The 21,537-nt window shown below is 38.1% G+C and overlaps 1 protein-coding gene across 1 annotated transcript in view; it reads right to left on the bottom strand.

Annotated features, from left to right (window-relative positions):
- The window catches only part of CdGAPr (GTPase-activating protein CdGAPr), a 157,755-nt gene that overhangs the window by 106,574 nt on the left and 29,644 nt on the right, over positions 1-21,537 (bottom strand). The window contains exons 6-7 of the mRNA XM_068227130.1: positions 11,761-12,088; positions 10,772-10,874 (exon numbers count right to left, since the gene is read on the bottom strand). Of these exons, the coding sequence (XP_068083231.1) occupies positions 10,772-10,874; positions 11,761-12,088 (431 nt within the window). The remainder of the gene's footprint in view (positions 1-10,771; positions 10,875-11,760; positions 12,089-21,537) is intronic.

Here is a 21,537-nt window from a genome sequence, read left to right as displayed (position 1 = left end):
ACATTTTGCGACCATTCACTCAAATGCTCGTGGAAGAAGGAAAAATGGTATGCTTACTTCCAACAGCACAGTGCAAAAATTAACATACTGACATTTTTTCTGTAAGATGTTTGTGAGATTTTAGATGAACAGGTAATAACCCGCAGACTCCGGCCCTCTCTTCCTCCGACTTAACGGTATGTGACTCTTATCTTTTGGGTAACCTTAAATAGAAAGTGTATAGAAACAAGCTCCGAGCTCTTTGGGCTCTTGAGGAAGAAATCACAAACGTTTAACAGAGTGTAACTAAGGATGAACTGCATCATGTTTTCCAGGACCTTCTGCCCTGCTGCAACTTGTGCCTGGAAAAAGATGATGACCACTTTCAATATATCCTGTGGAAGCAGGTAAGAATATACTTCTAATACAATAGTTTTCAGTCAGGTAGCTATTGCTGCTGACCACCCTAACATGCTGCCTCGGCACGGTTGCCCACTTATCTGCCAGGCAGCAGAGGCCGGGTCCAGCAGAGCATGTGTGGTGCTAGGTGCTGCCATATCTGTCAATCATCCAGACTACAATCCAACCATGCAACTTCTAAAAGGCTGCTACTCACCTCTCGATGAATCATTCGTTAATTTGGTCTCTCGACAGATACCTATCTGATATGGTAGCATGTACAGCCTGGCTACTTGCTTCATTGGTACACACAAACCTCCCCACCACGACAAGGTTACAATTTTTCACAAGGTAAGAACTCATTTATTAACAAAATGAAGCTGCTAGCTTCTACACAAGTTGCCCAAAGACACAGTAACCCAATTCAATCATGGTGAATGACAATATTGTGGAATTGAACACAGAATGACATTGTTAAATTATAATAATAAAATAACGTGTGTTACTTATTTGCATAAATGATATGCTGAGCAATGGAAACACTGTCAACGATAATGCCTTCCACTAAACAGCTCTGACTTCTTTTATGTAGGTCTAGTGAGGACAAATCAGCCACAAATCGATACATAGTTCCTCGGTTACCAAACAAGAGGCATGGACAACGATATTCCAATCACCGAAGCGTGCGTGATACAGCAGAAGTCCGTTATAGCGAGAATTCACAACAGTGGAAAATTTACTCGCTATAGCGGATTGTCGTTATATCCGATTTTTGTATAAAAATCAGAAAACCCCCCATACACATTAAAATCGGTATGAAACGGCAATCAGTTTGTTGAAAACGTGTGTTTTCACGGATGATATCCACACTATGGCTTACTTGTTTGTTATTTTTCGAAATCCGATACTACGTGAAAGTGTATGTTTAATTTCATTCTAAAAAAGTTACAGTACCGTACTTCCCCGAATCCATGACGAACCCCACTTTTTCCTTCAAAAAATTTAAATCAGGCTCAAAAAGTACTTTGTAAAATCATATGAATGCCTTTGTTGTACAGTACACAATTTTAGACTATATTTAGACGCTGAACATTGGCTTTCGTTATACCACTTTTTTTTGCGGCTGCACAATTATTCTTTATTTCCGCGCGTTTAATGACCATTTACTTAAAATTGGCATCATAATACCGAAGAGAACCCATTGAAAATTCGCCGGCAATACCTATTCCATGCGTCTCTACAATATGGCAATACGGCTAGCGATGTATAATAAAGAGGCAGTCGTTAGTCAACGAAATTTGTGTGTGCATTCGCGTGCGGGGGTGAAAAGAAGCAGCGTGGTTATCACGGTAGTTGCCAGTGGTATTCCTTCCTGTTAGGCCGCGAATGCAAGACAACCCGTGATTTTTCGCTCGCTGTATATAAAACTGGTACTGTACTTTTACTCAGCATCAGATATAATCGCCTTCCGCTACACGCACGCCTCGCTTGCAGGGTTCGGCCAACTTCAGCGGCTAGTGATGTATAGGCCAAATCGCCGATGTTGAAAGTCAACGAACGAGTTTAATGCGCCACAGTATGGCCATTCGACCCTTGTGTTTTTTGTTTTTTGTTTTTTGTTTTGTTTTTTTTTGTGCACATACCTCACAATTTCATTTTCAACTTCTTTAAAGCGTCCTTGTTGCGGACCACTGAATGCATTTTTTGTTCAGTACACATTTTTTTTTAGCTATTGTTGTCTTAACGCTGATGCCAAATAATGGCTTTATTTAGGCCTATGCCATATTTTCTTGCAGCTGCATGATTATTCTACATTTCCAAGTGTTTAATTACAATTAACTTAAAACTGGCATAATAATATCGACGAGAACCCGTTGAAAATTTGCCGGCAATACCTGTTACACGTATCTTTACGACTATCTATCACAAAAATATTCCTGCTGTCTATAAAACTTAATTTTACTAAGATTCAGGTACAGTAGACATGTTATAACTCTGCCACTGAGCAGCCGTGGCCTAGAATTCGAAGCCTCGCTTGTTTCGATGCCATTCTGCAGATTTGAGAAACCTTTTTGTAGAGGCTAATAGAATGTCATTCTCTCTTCACTATTTCCCAAGATCCAGTGACGTTACATTACACACAGGCAGCGTACAACCGATTGTCATGGCTAGCGATGTATAATAAAGAGGCGGTCGTTTGTCAACAAATTTTGTGTGTGTATGCACGTGCGGGGGTGAAAAGAAGCAGCGTGGTTACCACGGTAGTTGCCGGTGGTATTCCTTCCTGTTAGGCCGTGAATGCAAGACAACCCGTGATTTTTCACTCAGATTCTGAGGAAAAAGACGTCTTCTTGGATTCGGAGAAATACGGTATCACTCCAGAGTTTCCTTCTTCAAATGGTGTCACCTAACCTAACCGTATATGTCATGAAAACATATTTGAAACGCATGTAGAGCTGATTTATCCTCGCTAAAAGTTTACATGTGAATAGCTGTTCCGAAATTTAACTAGACGCGAGAAAATATGAACTATCCTCTGAAATAAGTGATGTACCTAGGCTTACTCTGCCATATCTTGAGGTGTATCACATTCTTAATTAATTTCAGTATATAACATTAAAATTAAGAGATCGTTTACTTCAGCCGTTATTTTTAATGAGTTAACAACTGCTATCAGCCACGTTATTTACGCATTTCTTACGAAAACTTGTTATCCTCTTTCATTTTGAATTTTCTTTAGAGAACAGCAGTCATTGGGTATTACCAACTGACTCCAACATCGCCTTCGAATGTCGACGAGAGAGCTCGCAAATGCACTTAATGAGAAAACTATACCGTACCAAAGACGATCAATCGCATTTTGTGGCAAACGTTTCAGTTTCCTTATTCAAACCTCGTCACCTATCCTAACTTAACCGTACGATACATATGATGAAAACATACTTCAAGTGCCAGTAGAGAAATGATCCAAGTAGATTTCAGCTAAGATGCCCGAAGCTGGTGATCCCAAGGAACCTTCTCGCTGTAAATTTACATGATAATAACCTTTCCATAATTTAACCAGATTAAAACGTGAAAAAAATATAAACTAACCTCTGAAATCCCATTACCACTCTGCCATATCTTGAGGTGTATCCCATTTTTACTTAATTGAAGTATTTATCATTAAATTAAGCGATCGTTTAGTCATCCTTTATTTTTAGTGAGTTAAGTACTGTTATCGGACATGTTATTTACGCATTTATTATGAAAATATGTTCTCTTTCAATTCAAATTTTCTTTACAGAACAGCAGTCGACAGGTATTACTAATCGACTCCGACATCGCCTTCGAATGTCGACGAGAGAACTCACTGGTGGACATAGCGAGGAAATAATATTGAAGATAAACAATTGCATGCAACATAATCGCTGGGGTGCATAATTATCGGTAATGGAAAAAATCGATCATGCTTAATCGCTCGTAATAACGGATGTGTTAGTGATAGGGCTCTCGCTGTAACCGAAGGATAATACACAGTTTAATATAGGAATTTTAAAGGGACAGCAAAAAATTGTCAGTATAACGGGGTTCTTGTTATATGCCGTACTCGTTATAGCGGACTTTTACTGTATTTCTCCTTCAAGAAAGGAATGCAGCCTTCATAAATATTCCTTCTTTTCCTTGTCAACATCTTCCACTTGGTCGACAGCGTTTGCTTCATGCCTGATTGTTGGATCTACTGTATATTGGAGGCTGTGTGGGAATTTTTCTTGAAGAACACAATGCCCACAAATTTGTTAGCTCTTGACTGAACTAACACATAAACTTCTTCAAAACATTCATACCCCTTTTCGTTCAACAGTTCGGTGATGAGGTTCTAAATGCCTAGTATTATGGGGACTCTGGTTGATTACGAATGAACTGAAAGGACAGGTCCCAAGTATATGATTTACTGTTTCTTTCCTCTTAGTGCATCTTTAACAAAGGAATGACCCATTCGTTTCAATGCCATTACTTGGAACCCTATGAAGGCAGGCATAATTTACATTGAGCTTCAAGAGCGCTGTGCATACAGATGAAGTCAGATGGATTTTTTCGGATATAAAATTACTGGCTGCCAGGTATTCCTTGAAATGTGACACTCCTATTCCTTGCCACGGCATTACTCACCTATCTTTGAATGATTTCGTTCTCACCATTCGGCAAAATTGTTAACAGCTTTTACTAACTATATCAACTCCCAATACTTTTATCCGATCAAGGCATATCTGGACTTCCTGATTGTAGCTAAAAGCAAGCATGAAACAGGAATCATCAAATTCTGAAATTTTGTTAGCTACTGATAGGTGTTGTAGCAGAGCTTCCCACTTGCAGTTTACCAAGCTGAGTCCGCGCTATCTTCTGTGACGTATAGAACATGTTACTTGTGGTTCTGTCTTGAAGTCCCATAATTCCTTGACAGTCTGCCCTATGATGATATCCAAACCCTCAAGGATATACAGCAGAATTCTAGTCAGTGGGCTTGCCTGCAGTGAGTAAACTAGAATAAACTATTAATGATTCACCAACTTGTGAGAAACAAGGCTAATAAACTAATGCTGTACTCAATGAATAGTGCTCTATTTGCACAATGTGATAGGATTTTAACATTTAACAATTTTCCTCAAGAAAGAAATGAAGATATGTTTTAGACAATGACAAGAAAGAGAACTGTTGAGATTTTAATTTGTTTCAAAGTACAGTAGAAGTCTGTTATAGCGAGAATTCATAACAGCGAAAAATTTACTTGCTATAATGGATTGTCGTTATATCCGATTTTTGTATAAAAGTCAGAAAACCCTCCATATACATAAAAATCGGTTTGAAACGGCAATCAATTTTTTCAAAACTTGCATTTTCGCAGATGATATCCACACTGCTATAGCGGATTGTCGTTATATCAGTTTGTTCAAAACGTGTGTTTTCACGGATGATATTCACACTACGGCTTACTTGTTTGTTATTTCTCAAAATCCGATACTACATGAAAGTGTATGTTTAATTACATTCTGAAAAAAATATAGTACCGTATTTCTCCGAATCTAGATGAACCCCTTTTTGCTTTATAAAATTTAAATCAGGCTCAAAAAGTACTTTGTAAAATCGTATGAATGCCTTTGTTGTACAGTAGGCCTACGCATTTTTAGACTATTTTTAGACGCCGAACATTAACTTTCATCATGCAGGGGTTTTTTTGTGGCTGCACAATTATTCTTTATTTTCGCGGGTTTAATGACCATTAACTTAAAATTGGCATCATAATACAAGAGAACCCGTTGAAAATTTGCCAGCAATACCTATTCCATGCGTCTCTACAATACGACGATCCATCAGGAAACTATTCTTGCTGTCTATAAAACTGTTACTTTTACCAAATACAGTCTCTACTGTATTTGCTTTTAATCAGCGTCAGATATAACCAGCTGCTGCTACACGCAGGTCTCGCTTGCTGGCTAGCAATGTATAAGCCTAATCGCGGACGTTGAAAGTCAACGAACGAGTTTATTGCATCAAGGTATGGCCATTCTGCCCTTACGTTTTTCGTGCACAAACCTCCCAATTTCATCTTCAACTTTTTTAAAGCATCCTTGTTGCCCACTGAATGCATTTCTTGTACAGTACGCATTTTTTTTTAGCTCCTTGTCTTCACGCTAACGCCAAATATTGGCTTTGGTTAGGCCTATGCCGTATTTTCTTGCGGCTGCACAGTGTTTAATAACGATTAACTTAAAATTTGCATCATAATACCGACGAGAACCAGTTGAAAATTTGCCGGCAATACCTTTTCCACGTATCTTTACAATACGACTATCCATCACGAAAATATTCCTACTGTCTATAAAACATAATTTTACTAAGCGTCAAGTACAATAGAACAATTAAAATTGAAATAATTGATAAGGAGATTCCACCTATTCAATACCAAAGAATAAGAAATGTAGTGAATTACATTCTCATTTAATAATAATTAGAAATGGTACCGGTTTCGACCCTAGTCCAGGTCAACATCAGCCGATTAAGAAATGGAAAACAATGCATAGGATCAGTAGAAGAGGCAATATGAAAACGAAATGAACGGGCGTAGACAATGTAAAACTTAGAAGAAGTAAAATACAAGTCATTCAAAAGTACAATAGACGCGTTATAACTCTGCCACTGAGTAGCCATGGCTTTTCTAAGAATTTGAAGGCTCGCATGTTTTGATGCCATTCTTCAGATTTGAGAAACTTTTTTGTAGAAGCTAATAGAACGCCATACTCTCTTCACTACTTCCTGAGATCCAATGACTTTACACACAGGCACTGTACAACCGGTTGTCACAGCTCGTGATGTAGGCTATAGTAAAGAGGCGGTCATTTATTGTCAATGAGTTTTGTGCGCATGTGAAAAGAAGCAGCGTGGTTACCGTGGTAGTTGCCAGTGGTATCCATTAACTTATTGTTAGGTCGCAAATGCAAGACAACCCCTTGAGTTTTCGCATGACATTCTGAGAAAGAAAAGTCTTGGATTCAGAGAAATACGGTATCATTCCAGAGGTTTCTGTGGCAAACACTTCAGTTTTCTTCTTCCAACGGCGTCACCTAATGTAACCATAGGCCTATATGTATCATGAAAACATATGTAGAGAAATGATAACCTACTCGCGAAAAATTTACATGTAAATAGACGCGGAAATATATGAAATATCCTCTGAAATCAGTGATGTACTCTGCCACTTCTTGAAGTGTATCACATTCTTACTTAATTTTCGTATATAGCATTCAAATCTAGATATCGTTTTTTCAGTCATTATTTTTAACGAGTCAACAACTGCTATCGGCCACGTTATTTATGCATTTATTATGAAAACGTGTTATCCTCTTTCATTTCGAATTTTCTTCAGAGAACAGCACTCATCAGGTATTTCTAATCAATTCCATCATCGCCTTTAAATGCTGACGAGGGAGCTCGCAAATGGACAAAGTGAGAAAACTATACCATACCGAAGATGATCGATCGCATTTTGTTGCAAAGGTTTCCGTTTTCTTATTCAAACGGCGTCACCTATCCAAACTTAACCATACTATACATATGATGAAAACACACTTCAAGCACCAGTAATGATAACCTTCTCACTATAAATTTTCATAATAGCCTTTCCGTAATTTAACCAGACGCGAGAAAATATAAATTAACCTCTGAAATCAATTAAGCACTCTGCCATATCTCGAGGTGTATTTAGCCTCAAATTAAGCGGTCGTTTAGTCAGCCTTAATTTTTAACGAGTTAACAACCATTATCGGACACGTTATTTACGCATTTATTACGAAAATGTGTTCTCTTTCATTTCAAATTTTCTTTACGGAACAGCAGTCGACAGGTATTACTAATCAATTCCAACATCACCTTCGAATGTCGACGAGAGAACTCGCTAATGCATATAGCGAGGAAATGATGCCGAAGGTAATCGATCGCAAGCAATATCATCACAGGGGTGCATAAATATCGGTAACGGAAAAAATCGTGCGCACTTAATCGCTCGTAATAATGGATGTGTCAGTGATAGGGCTCTCGCTGTAACCAAAGGACGATGCACAGTTTAATATCGGAATTTTGAAGGTACAGAAAACAATCATTGCTATAGTGGAGTTCTCGTTATATGCCGTACTCACTATAACGGACTTCTACTGTATGTATTTCATTTTGAGGTTTTATGTGTTGTAAATTCAAGCATCTCCTTCTTTTGACAGGTTTCTTATTATCGCTGAAGAAAATAATAGATCTATTTCTCGAAACATGTACGATGTGATATGAATTAAATTAGTACGCAGCATATACTATCCATCTTACTAATAAAATGTCCTTATACAGTTGTTTAACTCTTGTTTAGTTAAACAGTGAATAAACCCTGTATAAGCGTTTTACATTTTTCTTACTAATAAACGAGGTATACGCATTGTATTACTATACAGCACGTATACACTCGTTCCAAGGCGTAGGAATCTCTTCCTGCAGTTCACTGACGTATTTCGCACGTTCACCGCCTTTATGATCGCTTCTGCTGGTTATCTACGAGCAAAACTTTCCGGAAAGTCGCACAGTAGCACGGCATATCGAAAAGGCAGTTGTAACACTAAATGAGACAGCTGGAAATTGGCTTATACTGATATCAACATTTCTTCAGCTTGCTTGTGTAATGAACGCCAAAAAAAGAAATGGAATGGCTTAAGAAAAGATCAATAGCTCCTAACTGGGATAGTACAGAAAACGCAAGCAATTGTAATTGAATCGGCGAGTTGAAAAGTGTACCGTACACATTCCAAAATCCTTCCTTTTCAGGAGAAAGGAAAACCTATTTTGTAGCTAAACGAAAGGTTTGATCAAAAAAGTTTCTATTAGGCATTTATACATCATATTTCTGCGTATTCAACTACAAGGTATGGAAATCATATTACGTATGGTTTTCAAGTTATGCCATTTTTTATCTCGAGGAATATGTCCCATTTTATAGGTACTCAAGTTTGAGAAAGATCTTTGTAGGGGCAGATAATGTATAATAAACTCGCAATTTCAAAAGTCTATTAAGCAGTAATACATTATTACACAAACATACGCCCAACCATCATTTCTTTTATAACTTAGTTATTCATTGTCATTCCATGAGACAGCTGGAAATTGACTCATATTGATATCAACACTTCTTCAGCTTGCTTGTGTAATGAACGCCAAAAAAGAAGGAAAAGCTAAGATCAAAAGCTCCTAACTGGGGTAGTACGGAAAACGTAAGCAATTGTAATTGAATCGGCGAGTTGAACAGGGTAGGCCTACACATTCCAAAATCCTTACTTTTCAGGAGAAAGGAAAAACTGTTTTGTAGCTTAAAAGAAAGGTTTGATCAAAAAAGTCTCTATTAGGCATTTATACGTTATATTTCTGGGTATTCAACTACAAAGTATCGAAATCATATTACGTATGGTTTTCAAGTTATGCCATTTTTTATCTCGAGGAATATGCCCAATTTTATAGGTACTCAATTTTCAGAAAGATCTTTGTAGGGGCAGATAATGTATAATAAACTCGCAATATCAGAAGTCTATTAAGCAGTAACACATTATTACACAAAAATACGCCCAACCATAATTTATTTTATAGTTATTCATTGCCATTCCGTCTCTTTAAAGTGTTTTACTTTACGAAGATGTCTAGCGTCCATAACCTCTGAATGGTGTATGTCTTCTATGTTTAAAATATCGTGAAGATCAACGTTATCGTCCATTCTTTCAATGTTAAATGGATAAGTCGAATATTTCACCTCGATTATATTACTGTAGACAATAAATACCACGAAAATAAATTGCTCACTCGTTTCTTTTTCCGCTACTCGCTGCTATACAACGCTTATACAAGGGTCCTGGTCTGTATAAGCAATACAATGAATAACTATAACAGATGTATACACAGGAGGCTTATACACGGTTTATTAGTAACGAATTTCACATAATCGGTGTATAAACCTTGTATAAAAGTTATACACCGTTTATTAGTAAGACGGTAATTGTATAGATACGATGAGAAAAAGAAGAATTGCCTTTTTCTGTCATCTTTCTAGATTAAATTATAATAGGATAATAAAACAACTATTTAATTACTTTTGGAAAAGTAAAACAAAAAATAATTGGTTTAAAGAAGTTCAGAATGATTTAGAAGAGCTGAATATTACAATGAGGCAAATTGAAAATAGAGAAGAAAAAAGGATTCTCAAGAACAAACAAATAAGATTGTCATTAAAAACTGTACACCACAAACAATATGTCATATCTGATGAACAAAGGGCAGCCAGGTCAGCCAGAATGAAGAGGTTTTGGGAAAGGAAGAAAATGATGCAAGCTAAATCTTCAGTTAATTCTTTGTTAACGTAAATGTATTTGGGTTTGATTTAAGTGCTCCAATGTGGGCGTAAACTATGTAAATAAATAAATAAATAAATTGTATATTGTATTGACAGGCAGACCTATATGAGCCCTGTTTCACACAGGTTGCTGAATCAAACTGGAGAAGGGAAGATGTACTGGTTTACAATATTAAGCTTTAGATTCGACTTTAACAGTGGTGATTTAGATAACTTTTCTAAGTTTTTACAGAAAGATATGAGCATATGTTTATTAAACAGAAGTTCATCATTAAATGTGCAACCCAGATATTTAATTGTTTTGCTATCCAAAATGAATGAAATAATTTCTCCTGAATTAAGGTATAGGTTGCACTGAACTAGCCTGCCATGATTTATTGCCATTGCTGATTTTTTGTTGGCATTAATAACATATGTGGTTAGTCCCGTTTCCTTATACAGGGTCAGGGTGGCATTAATAATAACAATATATTTACCACTCACCGTAATTTCTGTATATTAGACGTAACTCCTGAAAGACGATATATTCCATCTACAATGCCATGAGTTTCTATAAATTCAGCACAACATTTCAGCACCATCGGGACTGGAAAAAAGAAATTACATTTTTGGATTATTAATGTAGTATTTTTACAAATTCTTGGAAATAAAAGTTTATCAAAGACAAAATAAAAAGTAACTGTATGAGTATATTTAAAAGGATGATCAAACTAGGGAAAGATGTGATGCAATTAACACTGTACGATAGATAGATAGATAGATAGATAGATAGATAGATAGATAGATAGATAGATAGATAGATAGATAGATAGATAGATAGACAGATAGATAGATAGATATTCCAAAATTATATTTTCATCAGTATGAGAAGAATAAGAGTCTGCTGAGAACCAAAGCAGTAAACTAGTACATACTCTGATTGAGATGAACACAGTTAGTAAGCAGAATAGGAGTAGATGTGGGAATAGACAAAAAATTAGAAGGTGATGATGATATCTTATACTCAAACCAAGCTCTGCACTGAATTTTACAATGAACTAGTCTAAAACCTCAGAGTATATTTTTGCTAGTGGTTTAAATCTGCACTAACACAGATAGGTTTTTGGCAATGCTAGAATGACAAAGGGGTAGGAACGGGAAACACGCCACTATTCTTGATGGCATTACAGGCAAACAAAGAGGCTATTGAATCTAATCTAATCCAAGATAAGAACTAAGTATGGGACAAATTCACGTTCAAATATATATGTGTTCTTTCATAAAATTAGATAAATTTACAGAAAAGCAGGAACAAGTTAGTTCCTATTCTTTTATTCAGTAGAAGAATTATGGTCACCTGTATAGGAAGAAGTCTATTTACTAATAAAGGTTTAAAAATTAAATATGTATCTTTCCACACTAAAAATGACATTGAATATGAACAAACAGACTCAAGAATGTGAAGTGAAGAGCTATTATAGATTTTAACTCACTGTCATGGCCTGAATTTAGGAGATGTTCCCCCAGATCACAACCAAACACTCGTTCCTTGAGAATACCCGACTGCTTGAGGCGTCGCCTTGAAGGCCGCGAAAGGATGAATGACCTGAAGAAAGCGATGAGTTTCCCATGTTTACGAAGCACAGGTTTACTGGGTTGATCTTCACGAGGGGAAGGCAACTGTAGGTTACGTGGCACCTTATCTCCTATAACAGCCACACACTCACATGGGAAGAAACCCACATGGAAGCCTCGTTTGCCACGCCACCAAACAGACTCTTCAGGTGGAGGCATATCAATCACAGAGATCATGTCGCCCACCTACAAAATGAAAATCAGTTTAATGCAATTTTAATTAAAAATTACAGTAACAGCATACTGAACATAAGGCTTATATATACTTTGGTAGATATATGTGTACTGTATATTCAATACAGGTCCAACATTCACAATCTCAGGTTAACAGATTTGCAAAATTTGTCTTTTGATGCATTTCACATTCACATATTTACAGTTCTTCCGCTGCCTTCTCAACAGCTTCTTTGAGTTACCAACTCGGAGATACTGATTACATAACAAAGAGGAACATAAAATTCACAAGTAGGCTAAGTAAACTGTAAATGCAATATAAAAACTTCAGAGCAAGGAACATCTGATGCTATCTTCAAGAAATGGAACATCTAGGTGATCTAATAAAGGACAAATTATGACCAGGGAGCATGCGGGACTATATCTTGCCACTTCACAGACTTCTAGAGAACATTTTCTCTACAGACTGATGTCTACAGAAGATCATAGTGTTGGCCCTGAAAGAATCAATCTGCACTTTCAGTAATCAACAATAAAACAAACCATGACGAAAACTCAAAATTTTAACCAACTAAAATTTTGTTAAGTATACTTTGGAATCTGGGAAGCACAGGGTGAAAACAATCCTAATTATATATGTACATATGCAACTATAACAATATTATTTTCCTGATGCCTTAAACACTGCAGTACCTGAAAATTTTTTTTTTAGCTAATGGCTTTACGTCGCACCGACACAGATAGGTCTTATGGCCTGAAAACTCTTGACAGTAAATAGAAAAACTATATCATCATAACAAAAAAAAACGGATTTTACAGCAGAGCAAAAATCTGTCCTATTGTTGAAAATGGAAACAAAACTGCGCCAATATAAATTATAAATTAAATACAATGATACTGATTAGTACAAAAAATTAGTTCTTACACGTTTTTCATTTTGCAATTATGAGGTATCTGTAGATAAGTCATATAAAATACGAGATACACGATGGCAGGTTGGTTTATTTAAAGCAATTCTACTGGATATTTTGTTATGTGGTCGCTACAGAATGATCCAGAAACTTCATATAGCCACACTGAAATAATGATACGATATTTCAGAAAAACTCCATTCTTAAGCTACAATATTCTATCCCTAATTATATTTGACACTTTCAGTCTGTCTCTTCTAATGATCAGCCAATTCCAATGTCTTTGATAACTCTCTTACCCCTAACCAAATGCCAATTCATCCTAGCCAACTATGTAGAAGAAGAAGGACAATGACTATGCCTGAGATGCAGACAGCAGTTGACTTAAGACCATGTTTAACATGGCCTGCCTGCTTCCTCCAGCAAGTCAGTGCTTCTTCTACATCAGACATTAGAGACATTCTTTGCCTGAGGTCCTAAGTCAACTTAAAGAAATCATATTATGACAAGAAGATCATAAGAAAGTTATTATATGAATAAAAACCACCTTTCCAATATATGACAATCCTTTATATTTAGGATAAAACCATTATTAGATATTATAATTAGGACAAAGATAGAATATAATTGATAAACCAGAAAAAAATAGAAGGCAGATGGGAGAATATTTTCATAACTTGTTTAAAGACAAGAGCATACAGTAACAATTTGGAACAATATCTAATGACCACTAGATGAAATGAAATAGCCATTGCTAAAGCCATGGTAGTTAAAGAGATGGCAGTGGGAAAAGTTGTGAGAATAGAGTACCGGTACATTCTGTCTTCATGTCATGATACTGTATTATGAGGTGTTCCACACTCTTACCTGTATAAAATACAATAGGTCTAGGTTCATACGGGAAGTGATGAAAATACACAGAAATCCCATAACTTTAACAGAGACAGTGTTCTTTAGTTAAACAATACCTGGTTAGCAGCCATTAAAGATCTGTATAATATGTAGAACATTTCTCTGTCCTTCATTGTCTCCATTTCATTTTTCAAAATTCATACTGCATGTAAATGAATCTGAACAAGATACTGAAAAGTGTTTTCATAATAATAGTTGTGAAACTACTAAAAATCAGTTCTGCAATTACAGAAAATCATTCCTTAATACCTGATGTGACCTTCTTTGTTCTTCCAAAACAGGAGCAACAATGTTATGGTATGGATTCCACCAATTTTGTGCTAACATTCTTTCTCTCTTCATTGTGAAACCACATCTTGATAAGTAAATATATTATATCGATTTTTTTTACCTAGTGGTGTAACGTCATACAAATACAAACTGATTTTTTGAGTAACAATTGGGTAGCAAAGAGACTGTGGCTTGAACTAGACAATCCCAGGATTTGCCAGGTGTGAAAATGGAAAACCACAGAAAACTCTCGTTAGGGCTGCCTATAGTGGGTTTCGAATGAACCCATCATCTCCCAAATGCAAACAGCTTTATTATTACGTCAAAACTTCCTGTCAATACCATGCAGCCAAGATTCGTAAACGGATCTTGTCATCTACAATTTATGGTTGCTTTCGCATGTGACCAGTAATGACTTCACACCTGAGAAACAGCGAGGCTTTGCTGATTTTCTGATCACTAGAAGTTTTAGTTTTTTGGTTCCCATCATATTAGCACCACAATCACTGTAACACTTTCTTTATTTCTTTTTTCCCCCGAAACACTTTTCAGCTTTGAATACCAGTGTCTTTCCAGGCAAGTATTTGTAGAAGAAAGCAGTCTCATCAGCATTAAACACATTATAAGGACTGTACTCCTGTAATAGGGCTAGTAAAACGTTTTCTTTGTAATGTTTGCTGTCCACTTCACCGGATCGCCAATGAACAAAGAATCACCAAGCTACATAAGGCCTACAAGCTAACGTGGGCTCACTACAACAAGAAAAGCATTTCGATAGATGCATAATTACGGCACTATAAAACAGTAATTCTTGCAGAAGCAACCTATGTAGCCGAAACAATGGTGATTGACGGTCATTCTAAAATTAAGGTCATAGAAAAACAGGAACGAAAAATTCTTTGGAAGATTTATAGGGCAGTCAAGACAAATGACAACTGGATGAAGAGACCACAGAATGACTTCTATGAAAAGATAAACACTATTACGGATGAAATCAGAAAACGCCGAGCAAAGTTTTACACACACATTTACAGAATGGCAAAGAAACTACTCAACATCGTAATAAATAGTAAATGCAGTACAGAATGGCTAAAAGAGGTTCAGAGGAACCTACAACAGATCAACATAGCGAATCTCGAGGACCGCACCGAGTGCCAAAATAAAATCACAAATGTAAAATTTGAGTCAAGAAAATCACAACAACCTGGGAAAAAGTAAACAGATGAGCAGAAGTGGAAGCATTCAGAGAAGATGACGAGATTTTGGGAAGAGAAGAGGAAAAACGCCCGAAGATGACATTATGTATTCAAGTTCAATCACTCTCCTTAAGGGGAACAATCGTATAAATAAATAAATAAATAAATAAAATAAATAAATAAATAAATAAATAAATAAATAAATAAATAAATAAATAAATAAATAAATAAATAAATAAATAAATAAATACATAATAAACCATAGACAGGCTGAAAATGTACCTATATGAGATTTTACAACACACACTAAAAGTGCTCAATGTGAGAACCTTAAGCCACACGACACATGTCCAAAGAACAGTCGAGCTCTTCCCACACTCTGATCAGCATGTCTAGTGTAATGGACAAGACAGTATCAGTGACTCTACATCTCTATTCAGGTAGGCTGTCTGGTAGCTATGGCACATACTTGTGATTCTTAACACATTCTCACAAAAAATAAGGTACACAGAGAGAAGCCTTGCAGGCCATCAAAGGAAAGCTTCATTAACTGAACCACAATGACTAATCCAACAATCCGGAACAAATTCATTCAACCATTCCCCACTTGTGGAGAGAAAATGAAGTGGATGCATCGTCTCGCTGCGAAGTGAAGGATGGAAGTCTATCCTGTAGCTGACCAAAGAACCGATCTTGAAGAATATCCAGGTATACAGTTCCTATGACTGCTGTTTCCTGGGAAGAAAAAAAGGCCCATAAACCTGTTGATTGAATAATGTGCAGAAAACGGGAGTCCCTTTCGCATTCCACTGATGTCCATGAATTCTCCAGCGCCCAGATATGAGCATTGCATGTGTTTTCATTACTACAGAAGTGAAATGTTGATTACGAGAGACTACATGGAAACCTTCACCTTCCATTAGCTGCTGCATTTCCGTGAAGACTTTAGGTACCACGTGCCTCATGGTCTGCAGGCCTTAACGGCTGAAGACGGTACAGTCGTACTTTTATTTTTCATAAAACTTTCCACACTGTCATTGTCGACGGTACTAGTTCACAACTAGCCTGTTGCGTAGATTTGTTAGGAATGTGCAAGAAGGTCATCCTGACATGTTCAACTGTCTCATCTGACACTTCAGGTCACCCTGGAATCTTCATCCCATCATTTGGAACTGATTATACCATTGCTGAGATTCGTCGTGTTGACCACACGACACCTCGTAATCTGCAGGCCTTCGGGCTGAGCAGCGGTCGCTTGGTAGGCCAAGGCCCTTCAAGGGCTGTAGTGCCATGGGGTTTGGTTTGGTTTATACCATTGCTGAATGTTGTTGTCAGATGGAGGAGTATCGAGGTCACCCTGGAATCTTCATCCCATCATTTGGAACTGATTATACCATTGCTGAATGTTGTTGTCAGATGGAGGAGTATCGAGGTCACCCTGGAATCTTCATCCCATCATTTGGAACTGATTATACCACTGCTGAACGTTGTTGTCAGATGGAGGAGCAATGTCGCCGAAACTCACGCTGAACTGTAACCACCAAATTACATTTTTCAAACTACAGCAAGCCTACACAGAAAGCTTGTTGCTAGGAAGCAGCCATTTGTGATCAGAACTCTACACATGGCACTGTCAAGTGACAGGGGTGAGGAAACAACTACAATACAAACTTTCAGAGTAACTTTTTCATCTTTCAACAAACTCTCATTACACTACAACATAAAAGCATGTTGTATCGTGCTTCTACTAGGTTTATTAAACTTTTACACAGTCACCCACGGAACTAGTTACTGTGGCTGAACGTTCACTTTTCTTATCTTCAGACTGTGGGGTCCTGAGTTCAATTCCTGGCCAAATTACAGGATTTTAAGTATGAGTAATTCCTATGATTTGCTGGTTAGGTATTTGTTCTGTCAATAACATTCCTACAACTCAAACACCACCAACTATACTTTCCTACATTACACTAACACACAGTTTCTATCTCAGGGCAGATGCCACTCACACTCAATGGTGGGTTTATCAAACACAGGCTGCACCAGGCTGTAATAGCCACATGACATTATTATTATTATTATTATTATTATTATTATTATTATTATTATTATTATTATTATTATTATTATTATTATTATTATTATTATTGGGATTGTTGGACATGAAAGGACGCGTGAACTTCGCAGCTACAAAATAGCTCAAGAAAGCGGGTTTATATTGTGAAGGCACTTACCGAAACGAGCTTGTATGGTTATTTTAAGCCCCATTGCATGATAGATGTGTTTGTTTACAACTGGAACGACAGAAAATTGAGTGAAATATTGAAAAGTTTGCGGTGAAATAATCCTGTTGTGAGCAGCCATCTTGCCAAAGATCAAAATCACGTAGAAGGTACACTGCAGTAGATAGACGATCGCTTTATAGTGTAAGCGCTCCCAGCCGCCTACTCACAACTTTATCTCCTTGACTCAAGACACGGCCAGCTAGATTCTCACATTGGCAAAGTTTCCACAATGGCCGAAATGGTAGGAGTACTGACCTAAATCTGATTGATGATATCAGTCGGCAGATAATGGAGAATCAATACAAAGAAGAGGTGCATCTTGAGACTGCAAGATCACTGTTGAAGAACATAATGGCTATTCCTCTCAAAAACCTAAAAACGGAAATAAAGAATGGCCTCATGAAGCTGGAAGAAGCTTTAGAGGCTGGAGCAACATGCAGGATGTCGTGGAAGAAATCCGCAGAAGAACTAAAGCAGAGACCAATTACCATGGAGAATAAGGAATTGTTCAACACATCAGCAGTGACAAATGACTCGGAGGAGGAAGATCAAGGAAAATGGGAGACGTTTCTGTCCAAGAAGAAGAGAAAGAAGAAGAATGAGGATAGGAAGCACGAAGATATTCCAACAAAACAGGCTAGTAATGATCCTGAATCTACAGTGCTTAGCGAAAGTGGGAAACGACCTCATTCTAAATCTAGGAGTTGTTCAGAAGCCGTAATCATCAAACCAATGAACGGTAAGACTTTCGCTGATGTTTTGAAGGATATCAGGAACAGGGTGAAGCCGGAAGACAGTGGAGCAGGCATTCGATCCATCCGTAAAATAAGAGCTGGAGCTGTTCTTCTTGAATTCAACAAAACAACTAAGATTGAAAATAGGGAGGTATTCAGTAATTCTCTGAGAGATGCCCTCGGACATGATGGCGATGTAAAGGCTTTAATCCCCTGAACTACACTGGAGATTCGAGACATGGATGGAGTCACTACCGCCGCAGACGTGGAGGAAGCTGTAAGACAAGATTCCGGCAATCCCCATGGAGAACTGAAAATATCGGTCTCGAAACCAAACAGCTGGGGACAGAAACTTGCCATCTTCGAAACCAAAGACGAGGACGCTCAGAAATTACTGGAAGCAGGAGGAATTAAGATAGGATGGCTATACTGCAGAGTAAGAGCTAGAACCATGTTACCTCGCTGCTTCCGATGCTTATCATAGGGTCACCTGGCAAGAAACTGCACAGGCCCTGACAGTAGTAAGCTCTGTTTTAAGTGTGGAGAATCTGGCCATAAGGCAGTAGACTGTAAAAAAAAAAAACAATCCACGATGTATGCTTTGTACAGACAAGGGTGTCAATGAAGCTAAACGAAATTATATTCCTGGATCGGGAGCATGTGCAATATTTCGTGAAGTTCTGGAGAAGGCAAAAGATCACAGTAAATGATGCGAATACTTCAAGCAAACATGCACAGGAGTCAAACAGCTAACAATATTATGACACAGCTGATTTACGAGATGGAAGTAGACATCGTTATTATTAGCAAACCATATCAAGAGAGGGACCATCCAGGGTGGTTTGTGGATAACCTCGGAACAGCTGCAATCTGGATACCAGATCTAGGAAAAGTCCCAGTAACACAGCATGGATGCGATGATGGTTTTGTTTGGGTACAGACTGGGGGAATCACTATTGTAAGCTGTTATTTTACGCCAAATGAATCTGTTTCCAAGTTTCAGATGAAACTAGATGGTCTTGAGGATGTAATACGCAGAATGGAAAAAGAACTAGTGGTCGCTGGTGACGTAAATACTCAAGCGTTGGAATGGGGCATGCCACAAACAGACTCCAGAGGACGTCGTATAATGGAGATGGTAGCCAGAACGGGTTTGGTGGTCAACAACATTGGAAATGTGCCAACATTTCGACGGCCAGGATGTCAGGGAACAATACCGGATGTAACCTTTTCATCAGAGGATATTACGCCTAAGATTTCTAAATGGCAAGTGATTGAGAACTACATGGGGAGCGATCACCAATATATCATCTTTCGACTGCTCCAAGAATCTTCTCAAGAAGGAAACATCTTATGCAGACCAGCACAGTGGAACGTAGCCGGTATCGACAAGGAAAAGTTCACTGATGTAATACGGAATGGAATGGAGAACATAACTGAAAAATGTTTTGTTCGTAGAGGGAAAGAAGTAGCTGGTGTATGTGCTGAACTCACTATGCAGCTAATCCATCAAGCATGCAACGCCTCAATGCCCCAAAGGAGACCGCGAAATAGCAAGCGCCCAGCGTACTGGTGGACCGAAGAGATTGCTGAACTGAGAAAGAATTGTCTGCGACTTCGACGCAGGGCTCAGAGGATGAGAGGCAGTCAAGAGAATACCTCAGTCACAGCGGAGTACAAGTCAGCGACGAAGGAACTCCGTAATGCAATCAGAAAAAGTGAAACCGATAAATGGTGGGCACTGGCTAAAGAAGTAGAAGATGATCCATGGGGACAAGGTTATAAGATTGTAATGAAGAAACTCGGGACATTTTCAACCCCGAGTGCGGATCCGCAAACAATTAAACAAATTGTGGATACACTATTCCCAGACCATCCAGAGAAGATTGACTGTGACGACGAAAAAGATCTGGATGATATACCCCTCTTCACTGTAGAAGAACTGAATAGAGCTATTAGCTCTCTTAGAAACAAGAAAACTCCAGGACCAGATGGTATACCTACAGAAGTGCTAAAGATAATAGCAGAACTATGTCCAGAACTGTTGCTGAATAGGTACAATCATTGCCTGCAAACGGGTGTTTTTAGTCCCCGATGGAAAATGGCTCATTTGGTTCTGATCAGCAAAGAAAAACTTGGTGGTTATAGACCTTTATGCATGCTGGACACAGCTGGAAAAGGCCTGGAGAAACTTATACAGGCCAGAATCCTCTCAGCAGTTCAACTAGCAGGGGATCTATCTGTTCGCCAACATGGATTTCGGAGAGGACACTCGACGCTAGATGCATTGTGGGAGGTGGTGAATACAACAGAAAGGGCACGAATGGGCAACCATCATTCCCGTAAATTGACACTTCTTGTGACCCTGGATGTAAAGAATGCCTTCAAAGATGGAGCGACATGCTGGTAGCTCTTGAGGAAACTTTCAAGCTACCACAATATCTTATGCGCATAATGAGCGATTACTTCAAAGATCGCACTTTGTTGTATGATACGGAAGATGGAGAAAAGACAAAACGCCTGATGGCTGGTGCAGCGCAGGGATCGATCCTTGGCCCAGATCTTTGGAACATAATATATGATGGCTTGTTACGTTTGGAGATGCCAGAGGACACGAAGCTTGTGGGCTACGCTGATGATGTGGCCGCCTTGATAGTAATGTTGAAATGGCTCAAATCAAACTGAACCACGTGATGCGGCGCATAAAAGAATGGATGACAAGCCACAGTCAAACATTAGCCGAACACAAAACAGAGATAGTTCTTCTGACGAGGAAAAGGATCGAAACTCTTGTACCAATGACTGTTGGAGAGTTAGTGATTGAAACATCTGCGAGCACAAAATATCTAGGAGTGACACTTGACTCCAAGCTCACATTCTGGAATCATATTCAGAGAGCGACAGACAAGGCAGTAAAATACATGACTGCACTTAGCAGACTAATGGGAAATATTAAAGGTCCGAAATCCAGTAAACGACGTCTTCTCATGTCGACGGCTCAGTAGTGCTCCTATATGGCTCTGAAATCTGGGCTGAATCCTTGAGATTTGCTTGGTATCGGAGAAGGATAGCTGCCGTACAACGGAGAGCGGCTTTACGTATTACATGTGCATACCGCACGGTTTCTGAACCTGCAATCCTCACGGTGGCAGCAAT

This window comes from Anabrus simplex, chromosome 1 (genome assembly GCF_040414725.1).
Source record: "Anabrus simplex isolate iqAnaSimp1 chromosome 1, ASM4041472v1, whole genome shotgun sequence".
In the NCBI taxonomy this organism is placed as follows: domain Eukaryota; kingdom Metazoa; phylum Arthropoda; class Insecta; order Orthoptera; family Tettigoniidae; genus Anabrus; species Anabrus simplex.
Note: the sequence above shows the minus strand (reverse complement) of the source record. Positions and strands in the feature narration are given on the sequence as shown.